Here is a 16,493-nt window from a genome sequence, read left to right on the forward strand (position 1 = left end):
CCCTGGCAGTCACAGTCATGGAGACAGCCAGAAAGGGGGAACCCCCGCACATCCATGCCTGCGGCCCACTGCGTTGAGGAGGAAGAACATTGGGGTGTTCTGCACGAGGCAGATCCGATACAAGCAGCTAACCAGGACAACAGGCAGCAACACAGGCAGACTGTCCGGGTCAATGGAAAGGTAGCCAATGGACTACGTGATACTGGAGCCACGATGACCCTGCTACAGAAGAAACTCATCCCAGAGAGCCAGCACACCGGAGACACCGTAGCCGTAAGAGTAGCGGGAGGCACCGTCTTCCGGCTACCCGTTGCCCGGGTTCACCTGGATTGGGGAGTTGGTTCGGGACATGTGAATGTGGGGGTGATGAAGGATTTGCCAGCAGATGTACTACTGGGGAATGATTTGGCCCCCCGTGTTTCTGCGTACGCCCCAATGTGTCCCGCTGAATCCCACACAGTGACTACCTGTGCCCCAACCCGTGTTGCTGGAACCAACTCGCTTGCTGCTGAGACCCGGGTAATACTATCTTCCCCGACATGTACTGTAGATCCGGCACAATATCACAGTCTAAAATGGGAATGTGACAAGTTGGCCAGAGAGAAATCGGAGATAAAACGACACTACGTCATGTATTATGAGATGTCCCGTGGCTTGAACATTGAAATGCACAAACAGGCTGAAATTGTCAAAAGATTAAATGGGATTTGCATCCAGGTGGTGCCTTATCTGTCCCAAGAGCATCAGCAACAGGTTTTGGGAGCCATTGAGAGAGCAAAGCAAGTGACTGTTCCAGAACTGAATTCCATTATTCACCTTCACCATCAGCTACCGACCTGGTAAGCCAAATGGCAATGCTGATGGTTTATCCCTGCAAACAGACGTCATCCCGGCCTCCTAGTTCCGGACATCCCCAAGTTGACCCGAAAAGGATCAAGCCGGGTCTGCCGGAGTGTTCCACAAGGAGGGAGCCATGTAACGGGAGTCACTTTAGGGGCACAGGGTGAATGAGAACCCCACTATGGTCTGTACTAGTCACATTTAATGCGGTCAGATATTGTATATATATTGTGTGTTGGCTGATGTATACTAGTAAGCTTGCTGTGATGAAAGGGGTGGGGTGTGATTGCATTCCATTGTCTATTGTGGTAATTAAGTCGGCTATGTGGATTGGAGCTTGGTAGTCAGTCTGCATACCTATTATGGGATGTCTAAGTGTCTTGCTGTGAGGAAAGGGGGGGAATCACTCCAGCAGCCCCCCCCCTGCTAGGACTGTTTGCTGAAGGAGAAGTTTGAACACACCTGACCTGTATCACCATTGTCATTGGACAATTTAACCCACCCTGTTTCCCAAGGGTGGGAGGGATGTATTTTGAAGAGAAATGTGTTACCATGTGCAGATAATAAAGATTCATTCCCTGTTTTGAACCTCAAACAAGAGCTGTGTGTCTCGTTTCTGGGGGGGAATTCTTATGGGTCTTGTTCGTTTGCCTGATTGTGGAGTGTCGATAAGCTGTCTTGGATGGGATGGAAGGTCGTAAACGGTGATGACCGTTACAGGTACTGCGGGCAGTTGTCCCACCCTAGGGTACATTTTTGGGTTATCCTCTCCAGGTGCTGTCCTGAAAGGCAATTGGGGAAAGCTTTAGACTTACTGGTGCTGCTATTTCTAAGATCCTTTCAGGACACCTTCTGCTACCCTTCCGTATTCCTAAATATGATGGTGCTTTGCTGTTCTCTGCTGTGTTTTCCAGCATGTTGGAGGCATGGTGGAAGAGGGATTTAAAGATCTGCAGTGTTTCCTGGGAATTGGATGGAACTGCATTTGGCCAGTCCATCACCTTTTCAGTTTCAAGGTCTTGGCAATCTTGTTATAGCCAAGGCCGTCTTTATGTAGAGCAACAATTATTTTTCTCAGATCCTCAGAGTTCTTTGCCATGAGGTGCCATGTTAAACTTCCAGTGACCAGTATGAAAGAGTGAGCAATAACACCAAATTTAAACACACATCAGACCTTGTAACACTGAGTCACATGACACTGGGAGGGGAAATGGATAATTGGGCCCAAATTGGACATTTTCACTTTTGTTGCCAGCGGTTTAGACATTAAGGCCAGAATCACAATTGTGCGGTGCGAATTTCAGCTCTCTTATCTCTGCAGAGAGATAAGAGAAGTGTTCAGCAGATCCATTGAGTTTTAGCTGCAGATTAGCTGCGAATTTGGAGACCTGGGAGGGGGGAAGTGTATTGAGCTGAATGAGACAAATCCTGAAGAGAAATGAACACATCTGTGAATCAGCTGCGTACCCATAGGAGATAATGGGCCTGAATAAGCACCGCAACGGCTCAAATACGCACACGTTTTTTCTGCAATGCGCAGTGCGAATGTATTGCACATATGTGAACCAGCCTTATCGAAAACAATGTATTTAGAAATGTTCTGCGTATTGAATGCGGTTTAAGCCGCACTCAATTTGCATAGGTGTGAATCCGGCCTAATGGCTGTGTGTCGAGTTACACTCGCTACTTTACATTGTAGCAAAGTGTAATTTCTTCAGTGTTGTCACATGAAAAGATATAATAAAATATTTACAAAAAATGTGAGGGGTGTACTCACTTTTTTGTGAGATACTGTATAAGCCACAAATAATGCCGTTTGCAAATTGTTTGATGTGGTAAACATTTGCCCGATCCGAGTCGGTGAAGAGATCAGTGCTATCTACAATCGTGGCAATGTCCACAAGGGAACATGCCATTGTGGGGAGACCGATCAGTCATCCAGTTACTAGAAGGTGTGTACAAACTCAGAATGTACTAAGTTATCTCTCAGATTGCATGCTCTTCTAGCCACCAGTATTGGTCTAGGGCAGTGATGGCGAACCTGTGGCACGCGTGCCACAGCTGGCACGCCAAGCCCTCTCTGTGGGCACTCAGCAGGCTCCCAGGATAGGAGAGGGAATCCCCCAGCAATGCAGTTATTTTCACTCGTGCGGGCGCGGGGTAGCCGGCTCCCTTTCTATCATTAATGCGATCGGGCAGTGGGACGGCAGATGTTTGTAAAGCCCTCCCTGCATACACTAAAGCAGCCCAATGGAAATAACACAGAGGGAGTGTCTGCTGTAAGCAGCGCGCAATGCCTCTGAATAGCCAGGAAGAGAAGAATGATCCTCCCTTCCTGGACTTGGGCAGCCAATAGGAGAGCGGCTTCCTGTGCAGGCCGGGCCTCCAGCACTGAAGCATGGCAATATGGAGGACTTTGGCTGAACACATGCACAGGTAGGACAGTGCTATGGGTGAGAGAGGGAGAGGTGAGGGCTCGCAGAGGACACTGCTGTGTATGTGGGGGGGATGTGAAGGGGGCAGAGGACAATGCTTTGATGGGAAGGGCCCTGTGTTCTGAGCGTCCCATCCCTGTATTCTGAGAATCCCATGCCTGATCCATCCCATCCCATCCCTGTATTCTGAGAATCCTATCTCTGATCCATCCCATCCCTGTATTCTGAGAATCCCATGCCTGATCCATCCCATCCCTGTATTCTGAGAATCCTATCTCTGATCCATCCCATCCCTGTATTCTGAGAATCCCATGCCTGATCCATCCCATCCCATCCCTGTATTCTGAGAATCCTATCTCTGATCCATCCCATCCCTGTATTCTGAGAATCCCATCCCTGATCCATCCCATACCTGTATTCTGAGAATCCCATCCCTGTATTCTGAGAATCCCATCCCTGATCCATCCCATCCCTGTATTCTGAGAATCCCATCCCTGTATTCTGAGAATCCCATGCCTGATCCATCCCATCCCTGTATTCTGAGCATCCTATCTCTGATCCATCCCATCCCTGTATTCTGAGAATCCCATGCCTGATCCATCCCATCCCTGTATTCTGAGAATCCCATCCCTGTATTCTGAGAATCCCATGCCTGATCCATCCCATCCCTGTATTCTGAGAATCCCATCCCTGTATTCTGAGAATCCCATGCCTGATCCATCCCATCCCTGTATTCTGAGAATCCCATCCCTGTATTCTGAGAATCCCATGCCTGATCCATCCCATCCCTGTATTCTGAGAATCCTATCTCTGATCCATCCCATCCCTGTATTCTGAGAATCCCATCCCTGATCCATCCCATCCCTGTATTCTGAGAATCCCATCCCTGTATTCTGAGAATCCCATGCCTGATCCATCCCATCCCTGTATTCTGAGAATCCCATCCCTGTATTCTGAGAATCCCATGCCTGATCCATCCCATCCCTGTATTCTGAGAATCCCATCTCTGATCCATCCCATCCCTGTATTCTGAGAATCCCATCCCTGTATTCTGAGAATCCCATGCCTGATCCATCCCATCCCTGTATTCTGAGCATCCTATCTCTGATCCATCCCATCCCTGTATTCTGAGAATCCCATGCCTGATCCATCCCATCCCTGCATTCTGAGAATCCCATCTCTGATCCATCCCATCCCTGTATTCTGAGAATCCCATCCCTGTATTCTGAGAATCCCATGCCTGATCCATCCCATCCCTGTATTCTGAGAATCCCATCCCTGATCCATCCCATCCCTGTATTCTGAGAATCCCATCCTTGTATTCTGAGAATCCCATGCCTGATCCATCCCATCCCTGCATTCTGAGAATCCCATCTCTGATCCATCCCATCCCTGTATTCTGAGAATCCCATACCTGTATTCTGAGAATCCCATCCCTGATCCATCCCATCCCTGTATTCTGAGCATCCTATCTCTGATCCATCCCATCCCTGTATTCTTAGAATCCCATACCTGATCCATCCCATCCCTGTATTTTGAGCATCCCATCTCTGATCCATCCCATCCCTGTATTTTGAGCACAATGCACTCCTTTGAAAAAGCACAAAGGTTTTTTGTCTGGACACAATGGTAAGGTTGTTGGTCCCTTAGGGCTCATTCAAAGGGATGATCAGTCCTATCCTCCTGTACAGAGCCGCTGGTAGATTTATTCCATGTTGGCACTTTGAAAAAATTAAATTGGTTTTGTGTCGCGGTTTGGGCACTCGGGCTCAAAAAGGTTCGCCATCACTGGTCTAGGGCCTACAATCGCAGAGATAATGAGTGAGAATGGGCCAATGTTTTGTTAGTATTGCAAGCACATCCTCCCACTGTGTACTGTATCTAGTAATGATATGTGCTGGGGCCGGTTGATCTTTATTTAGGTGTGGCTTCCTAAATTTATGATTTTTTTTTAAAAAATTTTTTTGCTGCGCTGAGGCTTTTCGGTGAGAGGCTCCGATAGTGTTATGGGAATATCCCCTACCTTTTACTCCGGTAAAGATTATCTGCTTCACACCTATAATCTTTTTCCACTTAGCAGTTTCTGCAAATGTGCAGAAACTGCCCCATTGGAATACCTCTAATTAGAGGTTGAGGGTGGTGACTGCAGGCCAGGAGAAGGGTATTTGCGGCAGTCTCCTTCCTGAAAGTCCTTGTCTCCAATTTCCCATCCCTGATAAAGATGGAGAGGTCAAGAAAAGAGATGTGATCATTGCTATAGGTGTACGTGAGCCTAATATTCCTGTTTTTGAGATTTAATTCAGCTAGAAATTCATGTAGATCCTTGCAGGCCCCCCCCCCCCCCCAAACCTACATCATCTATGTACCTCAGCCACAGCGATGAACAATAGACCACACTCTCTTCCGACCAGCCCAAATGAAGGCAGGTGTATGCTGGTGTCCCCCCCCCCCCCCCATATTGAGGTGCCCCTTATCTGCCTTTAGCTCACCCCAGAAAATTCAAAGCAGTTGTGGGCTAATGCAAACTCAAGGAGTTCAATAATGAACTCCTTTTGAGCGTCTATGGATGGGTGTAGTAGTATATGTTGTAGTATATGGATGTGTATATATATATATATATTATATGAGTCTAACATATACAGGCCGGATTTCAAACCTGTGATTCAAAGAGACAGGAAGAGTCTCAAATCACTACTCAATCAGTTGAATTCGATTCTAGTTTACACATCAGGCCTGTAATTACATGTTGCAAGTCAAAAGAGGTTTGTCTATTGTCAAAAAAAAGGCAGAGACAGGATGGAGCCGTTTTTACATATCAAACCATTATTCAGATCACATGCAATCTAATTACTTATTAGAGGGGGGCTTATTAGTATGCACGGATGCATACTAATTACTGACTTCGGCTGAAGTCACATCCTGTCTTTTAGAGTGGCAGGTAAATATTTCCTGTTTTTCAATTAAGAGACAGCCAATCAATTGCTCAGCTATTCAAAGGAAACAATATATAATGTTGGGAATTTCTGGTTATCAGAGAGAGAAGATACCCCTACGTATTCTCTGCATGAACATGTGAAGGCACAGATCTAGAAGGGATCAGAACATGTATTCTCTAAGATGAGACTTTGACACTACATTACTTTGTTGGACTCTTGTATCATCTGTGGAATTTGGACTTTGTATGTTATTGGAAGTTCATTAAATTTGCATTCTCTGGAGAACCTGTGAGTTGATGCGAAACAACATAATTTATGGTCATCATACTAACATCTAAGATATTAATTATCTGACCGGAGTACTGGGCACACTATACCTTATCACTACATTTATTGTACAAATTAGATCACTACAATGGGTACTTGAGTTCCAAGAAATGGGCAACAGCTGACACACAACACTGATGGGGGATCGAGGTGTACAGGGACTCGACATCAATGCTGACGAGTATAACCCTCTGTACCTCCACCTGAGCTATCTTGGCCAGAATGTTGCTTGTGTCCTGGACAATCAATGGCAAATCTATTAGCATCTCCTTAATTATTTACCAATTCGCTCAAGAGGTCCTTTAATGGCTGATAAAATGGGCCTTCCAGGGAGACTGCATAAGTTCTTATGTACCTTGGTGATTGTGTAAATGGTCGGAATATTATATTCGTTCACTCAGGTAGTCAAATTCTTTTTTTTTGTGACATGTGCTTCAGGCCAAGAATAATTTGTAATTCAAAGAATCAACCAGGGATGGAAATGGGTTTTATATAAGTAGGTTGGTCTCTTAGTTGCTTCAAAATCTCCTTTTTATAATTTTGTTTTTCAAATATGACAACATTGCCCCCTTTATCACGTTTTATAACGAGGTTGGGGGCTTCTTTTAAAGCAATCCTCTCATCATTTGAGATGATGTCGCTTTCCATTTTGTCCCATCTTAACTTTATAAGGTCCTCCTAGTCAAGAAAGATTTTTACTAATCTGGGGATTTTGAGAGGAGTTTTTCAGCTGTAAAACGGCTCTAACTCTGAAAAAAGATAAACAAACAGCTTAAAAATGGCTAAACAACACTGAAAAATTTCGCTATTCTGTGTTCATCAGTGTTTTTGAGCCATAAGCTTTTATGGGAGTATAGTTTTGATAAAAACACTAGTGCAAAAACGCTGAAAAACTCACTACAGCTAATGGCTTTTTAATAACGTCCAGTGTGCATGAGGCCTAATAGTTAAATTGGCCTTTCTTTGAGATGGAAAATCTCCCTCTTGACCTATAGTTGTGCTTATAAGTTTACATACCCTGACAGAATTTATGATTTCTTGGTCATTTTTAAGAGAATATGAATGAGAACAAAACCATTTTGTTCACTCATGGTTAGTGTTTGGCTGAAGCCATTTATTATCAACCAACTGTGTTTACTCTTTTTAAATCATTTACAACAGAAACTACCCAAATGACCCTGATCAAAAGTTTACATACCTTGGTGATTTTGGCCTGATAACATGCACACAAGTTGACACAAAGGGGTTTGAATGGCTATTAAAAGGTAACCATCGTCACCTGTGAACTGTTTCCTTGTAATGTGTGTGTATGTGTATATATATATATATATATATATATATATTTTATATAAATAAAAGGTCAATGAGTTGCTGGACTTCTGACAGACCCTTGCATCTTTCATCCTGTGCTGCACGGATGATTCTGAGTCATGGGGAAAGCAAAAGAATTGTCAAAGGATCTGTGGGAAAAGGTAGTTGAACTGTATAATACAGGAATGGGATATAAAAAGATATCCAAGAAATTGAGAATGCCAATACGCAATGTTCAAGCTCTAATCAAGAAATGGAAAATGAGGGGTTCTGTTGAAACCAAACCATGGTCAGGTAGACCAACTAAAATTTCAGCCACAACTGCCAGAAAAATAGTTTGTGGGTTTTTCTTTGTGTCCCAAATAACTTCAGGTGCAATACAGGACTCTCTGAAAACATGTGGTGTGGCTGTTTCAAGATGCACGTGAAAGATGGGCTGCATGCTTGAGTCACCAGAAGAAAGCCATTACTATGCAAATGCCACAAAGTATCCTGCTTACAATATGCCAAACAGCACAGAGACAAGCCTCAAACCTTCTGGCGCAAAGTCATTGGAGTGATGAGACCAAAATTTTGCTTTTTGGCCACAACCATAAACGCCACGGCCTGGATTCAGAGAGATCGGCGCATCTTTAGATAGGCGTAGCGCATCTCATATGCGCTACGCCGACGTAACATTGAGAGGCAAGCTGAGTATTCACAAAGCACTTGCTCCCATATTTACGCCGGCGTAAGCCCGCGTAATTCAAAGTAGCAAGGCAGTGGGCGTGTTGTATTATAATGAAGCGTGACCCCATGTAAATGCATGGCCGGATGAACGGCGCATGCTCAGAATCACGTCGAATTTACTTCCTAAGATACGCCGGCTCCATTCATGCGACGTGAACGTAACCTACGCCCAGCCCCATTCACGTACGACTTACGTAAACGACGTAAAATACAACGCTGTTCCCGCGCCCATACCTTAACATGACTTACGCCTGCTTTATGAGGGGTAAACTTACGCCGGACGTAAGCCTACGTTAACGGCGTAGCTTACTGCGATGGGCGCAAGTACGTTCGTGAATCGGAGTATCTAGCTCAATTATAGATTTGACGAGTAAATCAACGGAAGCGCCCCTAGCGGCCAGCGTAAATATGCACCCAAGATACGACGGCGTAGGAGACTTACGTTGGTCGTATCTTGCCAAAATTCAGGCGTATCTGCTTTCCTGAATAAGCGTATAGATACGACGGCGTATCTGGAGAAACGTCGTAAGTCCTTTCTGAATCCGGGCCCACCTTTGGAGAGGAGTCAACAAGGCCCATGATGAAAGGTACACCATTCCTACTGTGAAACACAGAGGTGGATTGATGATGTTTTGGGGATGTGTGAGCTACAAAGGCACAGGAAGTTTGGTCAAAATTAATGGCAAGATGAATGCAGTATGTTATCAAAAAATACTGGAGGAACATTTGCATTCATAAGCCAGGAAGCTGCACAAGGGACGTACTTGGTCATTCCAACATGACAATGATCCAAAACACAAGGCCAAGTCGACCTGTCATTGGCTACAGCAGAATAAAGTGAAGGTTCCGGAGTGGCCATCTCAGTCTCCTGACCTCAATATCAAAGAGCTTCATCCAAAAATACCACAAATAACTTCAAGCTGTAATTGATGTTAAAGGGGGCAATACACGATATTAAGAACTGGGGTATGTAAACTGTTGTTCAGTGTAATTTGGGTAGTTTCTGTTTCTGTTGTGATTATGATTTAAAAGGAGTAAACACAGTTGATAGAAAATAAATGAAGCCATTTATTATCAATCTGATCTTTTGGGGCTGTTTTTAAAATGCTTCGGCCAGGGGCTGTTCCCTTCACCTGCAGGATTTCCTCGACTAAAAAAGACTGTTTAGTCAAACTGAGGTTCCTCTGAGCTTTATTACTTTCCTTTTTTTAGTAAATCGTTGTTTAGTAAATTCTATTTTTTCCCTTATGGGTTTGTTAATTTGTCTGTTCAATTTAGTTGTCGGTTCTCCTCCTCAATAATAAGTCTCATAACTGCTATACCATGATCAATACGCAGCCTTTTCCATTTCTCTAGGAATATTTCTGTATGTAAGTGTTGTGCTGGGATGACCTTTTCTCTCAGTCCCCTTGGTACTACACCATTAGTGATATATGATTCAAGGGATGAATTATCCCATTTACAATTTAACCATATGTTTGTTGTGCTGTTTAAATAGACCTTTAATAAGATTGTTATCAGACGGTGCAGTAGTATGGGGTTCCTGAGAGAATACTAATTTCCTGTTAGATTTCCTCTCCAATGAGGAACGCCATTGGACTAGAGGGATTAATAGAAACCTGTTGCGGGAAAATATGTACTTGACAAAAGCGCAGTGAAGGTATTGGTAGATACACCACTCAAATATTGTAGTTCTCAGATTAATATATACAGAGTTCCACCATTATAAAGATTCAAAAGGAATCAAAGTAAAATGCAAACAACAAATGATAAAAAACAGTGGTACATTTAGGATAATATCCAATTATGGCAACCGGCTCACCAAAGCTAAAAGGTGGTGTTCCTGTGTTAATGGAAAGAAAAGGGGGATGAAACCACAGAAAAGTGCCTATCAAAGGGGCTCCAAAAAGGAACAAACTGCAGTATCTTAGAAAAATTCAAGTTTATTAATCACAAAATATGAAAAGTCACCATACCTTCACCCCACCAAGATAAAAATACCAGTATAACAACGTTGTCGCATGCTTAAAACCCGATAACCCAGGCTCACATTCATACTTCCAGGCACACACTGAAAGGGGCAGCGGAAGGTGGGAGCTGTAGGGATGATATGGGAAACTCCTTGGTAACGGCTAATACTCCACAGGAAAGGACTATATGGTAGCATCAACTTTTAACTGTAGATCAGCACCATTCACAACAGCCACGCCCAGTGGGTAAGCACCTTCAGAGGTGTGCTTCTACTTTCTTTCCATTAGCATTCACCACCTCTTTCCCTCCCCCAGCTTCTGCTGTAACTCACACAAGCATATCTTGCTTGGTAGTTTACAACGCCCAACCTCTGCTGCCAGCGGCTGGAGCTACAGCTGACAGCTCTTTAACTGGACATCACTCACCATCATGCCTTCAACCCCCAACCTCACCACCACTATGCCTGAGTTCCATCCTTTTTCTCATACCCCCACTGCACCGATTCCCTGTCTGTGCTAGCCACCAATGCACTATTGTGCCCTTCTGTACTGAGTGAGCCCCCTCAATAAAAGGGCACACTTATTAGTTTAGCAAAAAAAAAAAAGATTGCTTGGCTGTAGTTTTGTATGTTTTTATTTCTGTACACATACAGTACAAATAATTTTGCGCTGATACAACCAGGTGACATGCACACATTTAGTTTTGTAAGACATTTTTATCAGTATTCCATTTGAAAGCTTGTGCTATGGATGTGTACCACCAAAACGACTCCTGAATTGAAACAAAAAAATAAAATGATTTTGTTGTCCTAAAACACAGGGGAAAAAAATGTAGGTTCTCTTATATTATAGGGATACTATTACAAAAAATATATATATTTTTTTTGCAAACCCAAACAGCAGGAGATGAAATTACTTATAAATACATCCAGATTTTTAAATCAATCTGTGTACTATAGTTTATTAAGGTTTCACAGATCTCAAAAAGCATTGAGTTGCAGCCAAGTATCCTTTAGCAATAACCTATAACATTGTTTGTATGGTTACGTATCACGTTAGTGCAAAAAATAATAATAAAAAACACACAATTATTGTCCCTTGTGTAATGATAGCATGTGCCTGGAGGTGTACAATTAGTGTTGTCTTAAAAAAATAAATCAACTGGTGCAGTAGCTTTGTATGGCTGGCCAGTTCAAACTATTGCATTGGCTCTTAAAGTGATGAACATGATAGCAGGATTAATATTAGTGGTTTAAAGAGTCTACAGTACAATGCTCACAATAAATGAACAATTGTTTCAAGGATACTATACAAAGAGGACATTAAAAGTTACCACTTTCATGACTGAAAACAAATGGGTTGGAATGGTGTTTTAAACACCTAGTCTAAAATAGGCTAATTTCCTCCAAAAACCACTCACAGTACACTTCAGAACACATTAGTTTTATAAGGTGCATCGTATCCCTATCTTTTTTTTTGTCTTGTATTTTTTTTGTAAGAGAGGATGCAGTGCACTTTAAGTCATCCCAACGGTAAAGTGGTCAACACTTAACAGTTCATTTAATGGCACTTCTTCCAGTTTGGTGAACCCATGATTTTGGCTCTACAACATTTAGAAACACTTATTAAAATACTAACATTGAATTTCAATTTGTACAAACCCCCGACATCCCTCCCTCCAATTCACAAAACTAAACCGGCCAAAGGTTGATTTGTTTTTGTTTAAAGATTTTTTTTTTTTCTGATCTTTCTCATGATGCGTCAAAATAGTCACCAAAAAGCATTGTTCACATTATTATATAATTAACAGTATTCAACTAGAAAGCACTAAATGTAACAGTTTACAATTACTACACTTCCATGGAGGTTATTCTGTACCTTTATGCCTTTCTGAAGGCCAAGTTTAAGGAAAACTGGTTTACTACTCTAACCTTGGCAGTTGGAATTCTTTTTCCTTTTTTTTTACGGCTAAAAAATGTTTTTGCTTTTTTTTTAAATCTTGTAATGCTGCTTTTTTTTAATCTTGTAATGCTGTCTTTAACAGCTTGACCAGTAACCAAAAAAACATTAACATGTTATTCCTCTGCACCGTGCTATAGATTGGATTTACCTTGCAGGTGCATTGTTTTGTACAGTATCTGCACTACTACTTCCAGTAGCAATTGCCTATAAACCAGTATTGTATTATATCAATACCCAATCTTGAATTGGGAGCGAGAGGGCTTAGTGATCTTTGGATTAGTCAATAAGGCTCCCTACATCGAATCCTGAAACCCAAGCATTTTGACGAAAAAAATCAGTTAACTGTTTAAGGTACATTTTAAAGATCCCCAACTTTTCAATGCAAAATTTCACATTCTCCGATATAAACAATATTGTCCATGTAATCCAACTTTCGTGAACTCTGGTGGTAGGGCTAAAAATCTGCTACATGTCAAGTGGGATTCCAGAGACCAAATAACCTTGTGGCAGTCACTAATGCCAATTTGCATGATTTACCTGGGAATCAGGACAGCTAAAGCATCACACAAGTATTGGTGTAATCATGTTCTTGTTGATGAAAACCAGATCCTGGCTACAATTAGCAGGTAACGTTCTGCTCATACAAGGAGGGAAGGATTCTGCAGAATTTGGCACATATTTACCGCACATCTCTAAAAGCATTCTCCCAAATGTCTTCAACGTCAAAACGTGAAACCTGAGGGGTTAGGTGTGCTCGGTCGCAGCTGCATGTCACAGGAGGAACATACAGCAGTCGACAGACTTCTTTCAAGGTAGTGGTATTTGCTTCATTTCCCAATTGGTCTGTATTGCTCAAGTATTTTAGAAAAAAAAAAAAACTGAACTGGAGTCCATTCACTCAGTCTTCGCTTCACACTTGTTTACGTACAGTGTAAATGTCCTTCACACTTTGTGCAAAAAGTCTTTTTTTTTTTAAACCACTAGTGGGCAGAACCTACTAGAGCTTAGACAAGTTGCCCCTTCATTGTGCCAGATTATTTCCAGCTAAAAGTATTTATGGACGCTTGAAACTGAGACCAACCCCTGCACAACAACCAATGAGTCGCAGTACTTTTTTTTTTTTAATGCTATGTGGGCAATTTCTGCATTTGTTAAAAGAGAAAGAAATACAAATTGGAAGATGTAGGATGGGATCCTAAAAAATGAAGGGTATTGCCAATTATTCAGATTATTTTGCTCAAGAATGGTTGCAGTAGACACATGTTTATCTTGTGACCGACTGGAGTGACACAAAACACAACTATATTGATGGAAAAGGGTAGAACATTTGTTGACAAAGGAAATGTAGTTTTTTTTTTCTGAAATTTGCTGGAAACCATTTCCTCTTGGTGGTTTTTTTTCTTTAGGTTAACAAGGTTTAGCAGCCACGTAGGAGGGTGCCCCAGTGTCAGACAATCCTGTGGTTGGCCTGTAAGACCTGTGCAAAGGGGAAACAAATAATAAATAGATGATGTTCTTTCACGAGACATGTCCAGCTATGCTGACTTGATGCCGTTGACGGTTGTGTTTTCAGAGACTCCATCTCCCATGGCTACAGAGTCATGCAGGCCAGAGTAGTCCTTGAGTTCTGAGTTTGTTAGCAAGAGGGGCTGCTCTCCTTTCTTGTGAGGTAGGAGAGGCTGTCGAGTGTAATGCTCTCCATCAGGGATATTCTCTGGTAGATTTTGGTTTTTACTCTCGGGCAGCAGAAGAATGCAAATTATACAGATCAATGTGCAACAGGCAAAGATGACATGATGTAAGAAGTATCCCTTCTGATTATGAAGCTCCATGATCGGGGCTGTTAACATTCCAAAACCAGCACTGGCTAGAACCAGTCCAAGGCCACCACCCCTAAGGGAGAGAAAAAAATAATATGTTAGACATCTTTTCACGCTGACAAGACTTTTTTTTTATGCACATAATCCACTTCAAAACAGGGCACATTTATTCCCTTCCTGCCCAGGGCTTTTAGCGATGTCCCTCTTTGGATGACAATTGCACAGTCATGTAACACTGTACCCATATGACATTTTTTAGCTTTTTTTTTTCTTTACACAAATAGAGCTTTCTTTTGTTGGTATTTAATCACCACTGGGTTTTTTATCTTTTGCTAATTAAATGAAAACATTTTGGAGATAAAAAAAAAAAACATGTTTTTCTTCGTTTCTGTTATAAAATTTTGCAAATAAATAATCTTTCTTCATAAATTTAGGTAAAACTATATTCTGACACATTTCTTTGGTGAAAATAACCCAAATCAACGTGGAGAGCTATTTAGGGCTGGTGTCACACCACAAAAACGCACTTTAGATCCGGATGCATTTCTGCATGTGCGTTTTTAATGCATTTTTGGCACATCCTTTTGCATTTTTGATGCGTTTCCGATGCATTGTTTTTTTCCACTGTACTGTAGTTCAGTGCGTTTTTGATCAATTTTTAATGCATTCCAGTGTGTTTTCGATGCCTTTTACTGAATTCCAGTTCAGTCAAGTGCAGGGAAAATGCAGCATGTTCTACTTGCCCTGGAACCGACTGCACTGATGTGAACTATGCCACTGGAAACCATATAACCTAATTTCCATGCATTTCCAGAAAGAAAACACACTGTACTACATGTGGTATGAACTGGCTCTTGGCCTGTAGGAAAGTTAAAGGGTCCACAAAATATGGTATATATATATATATATATATATATATATATATATATATATATATTTATTTGACAATTGATTAATCCTGATGTACTACTGATGGCCTATCTAATTTCTTGAGGTCCGAAAATATCAGGACGGTACAAATATCCCCCAAATGATCCCTTTTTGGAAAGTAGACAATCCAAGGTATTTAGTAAGAGGCATGGCGAGTTTTTTAAATCTGTAATTTTTGAATTTTTGGGGGGAAAATAAAAAAATGTAAAAAAAAATATATATATATGTTTCTTTTATGCATAATTTTTTCGATATTTATAAACTGTTACCAGTGCTGTACAGTGTCATCGTATAACTGGTGTGGTGGTGATCAGGGACACTGACTAGTGACAGTATGTAAAAAAATAATAATACAGGATTACCATAGTAACAGTGTACTACTCTGAGGAAGTATTTAGGATTTTTTTTTTTTTTTTTTTACATATTATGATTGCTTATACCAGTGAAGTTCACTGGTAAAGGCAACCATTTTTTTTCTTCATAAACAACTTATTGAGAAGAAAATAAACCCGTCAAGCAACATGTTTTGGAGTTGTTATATCCATTGGAAAAATAATCTCGGTAATAGGCAGGTTATTACACAACGGTAACAATATACATTCCCACTTTCAAAGTAGATCTCAGATACAAATTCCAGTATTTGGACAAGGTATAACCAGAATAAAAAAAGATACCTTATATATAATGAAACCTTATATAGTTTCTTAGGATTCAGTCATTTCTGAGTCACGGATCAAGAACAATCATATACAACAAGTGGAGTCTCTAATTCCTGTGAACACTTGTAGTAGTAGTGAACACTTGTGTAGTATAGTAGTGAATCAGACTACTGTATTGTACAAGGATTGTTAGGTAAGATAGTATTTTTTAGGAGGGGTCAACTGTGGTGGCCTATTTACTTTTCTTAGCACAAGTTTTTTCGCCCCAAGAAAACGAATCTGGACGCATATTATGATGGTTTTTAGTTTGGTTACCACTAGAGGGCAGACAGTGACTGACAAATAAAGGCGTCAAACACTTTCAGATCACGTAGAATGAAAAGGCTCTGACTTGCATACAAATGAGCATAGCCGCATGCTGTGAACTAGCTCTGACCCTGAACAGGTAGACACCTCCATTTCGTTTTTTTTTTCTTTTCTCTGCTTTGTAAATGTTTATACAAGCCACTCAATAAAATAGAAGAGAAGACTGAAGAGGGTACATCCTACAGTGTGTAAGAGGAAATTGTAGGGT

General features: G+C 41.5%; 1 protein-coding gene across 1 annotated transcript in view; it reads right to left on the minus strand.

The window, feature by feature from the left end:
- Nucleotides 1–11,164: 11,164 nt before the first annotated feature.
- Nucleotides 11,165–16,493, minus strand: part of SLC22A23 (solute carrier family 22 member 23) — a 195,890-nt gene continuing 190,561 nt past the window's right edge. The window contains exon 10 of the mRNA XM_040353645.1: nucleotides 11,165–14,403. Within this exon, the coding sequence (XP_040209579.1) occupies nucleotides 14,046–14,403 (358 nt within the window). The 3' untranslated portion in view covers nucleotides 11,165–14,045. The remainder of the gene's footprint in view (nucleotides 14,404–16,493) is intronic.

The sequence above is a fragment of the Rana temporaria genome, chromosome 5 (genome assembly GCF_905171775.1).
Source record: "Rana temporaria chromosome 5, aRanTem1.1, whole genome shotgun sequence".
Classification (NCBI taxonomy): Eukaryota; Metazoa; Chordata; class Amphibia; order Anura; family Ranidae; genus Rana; species Rana temporaria.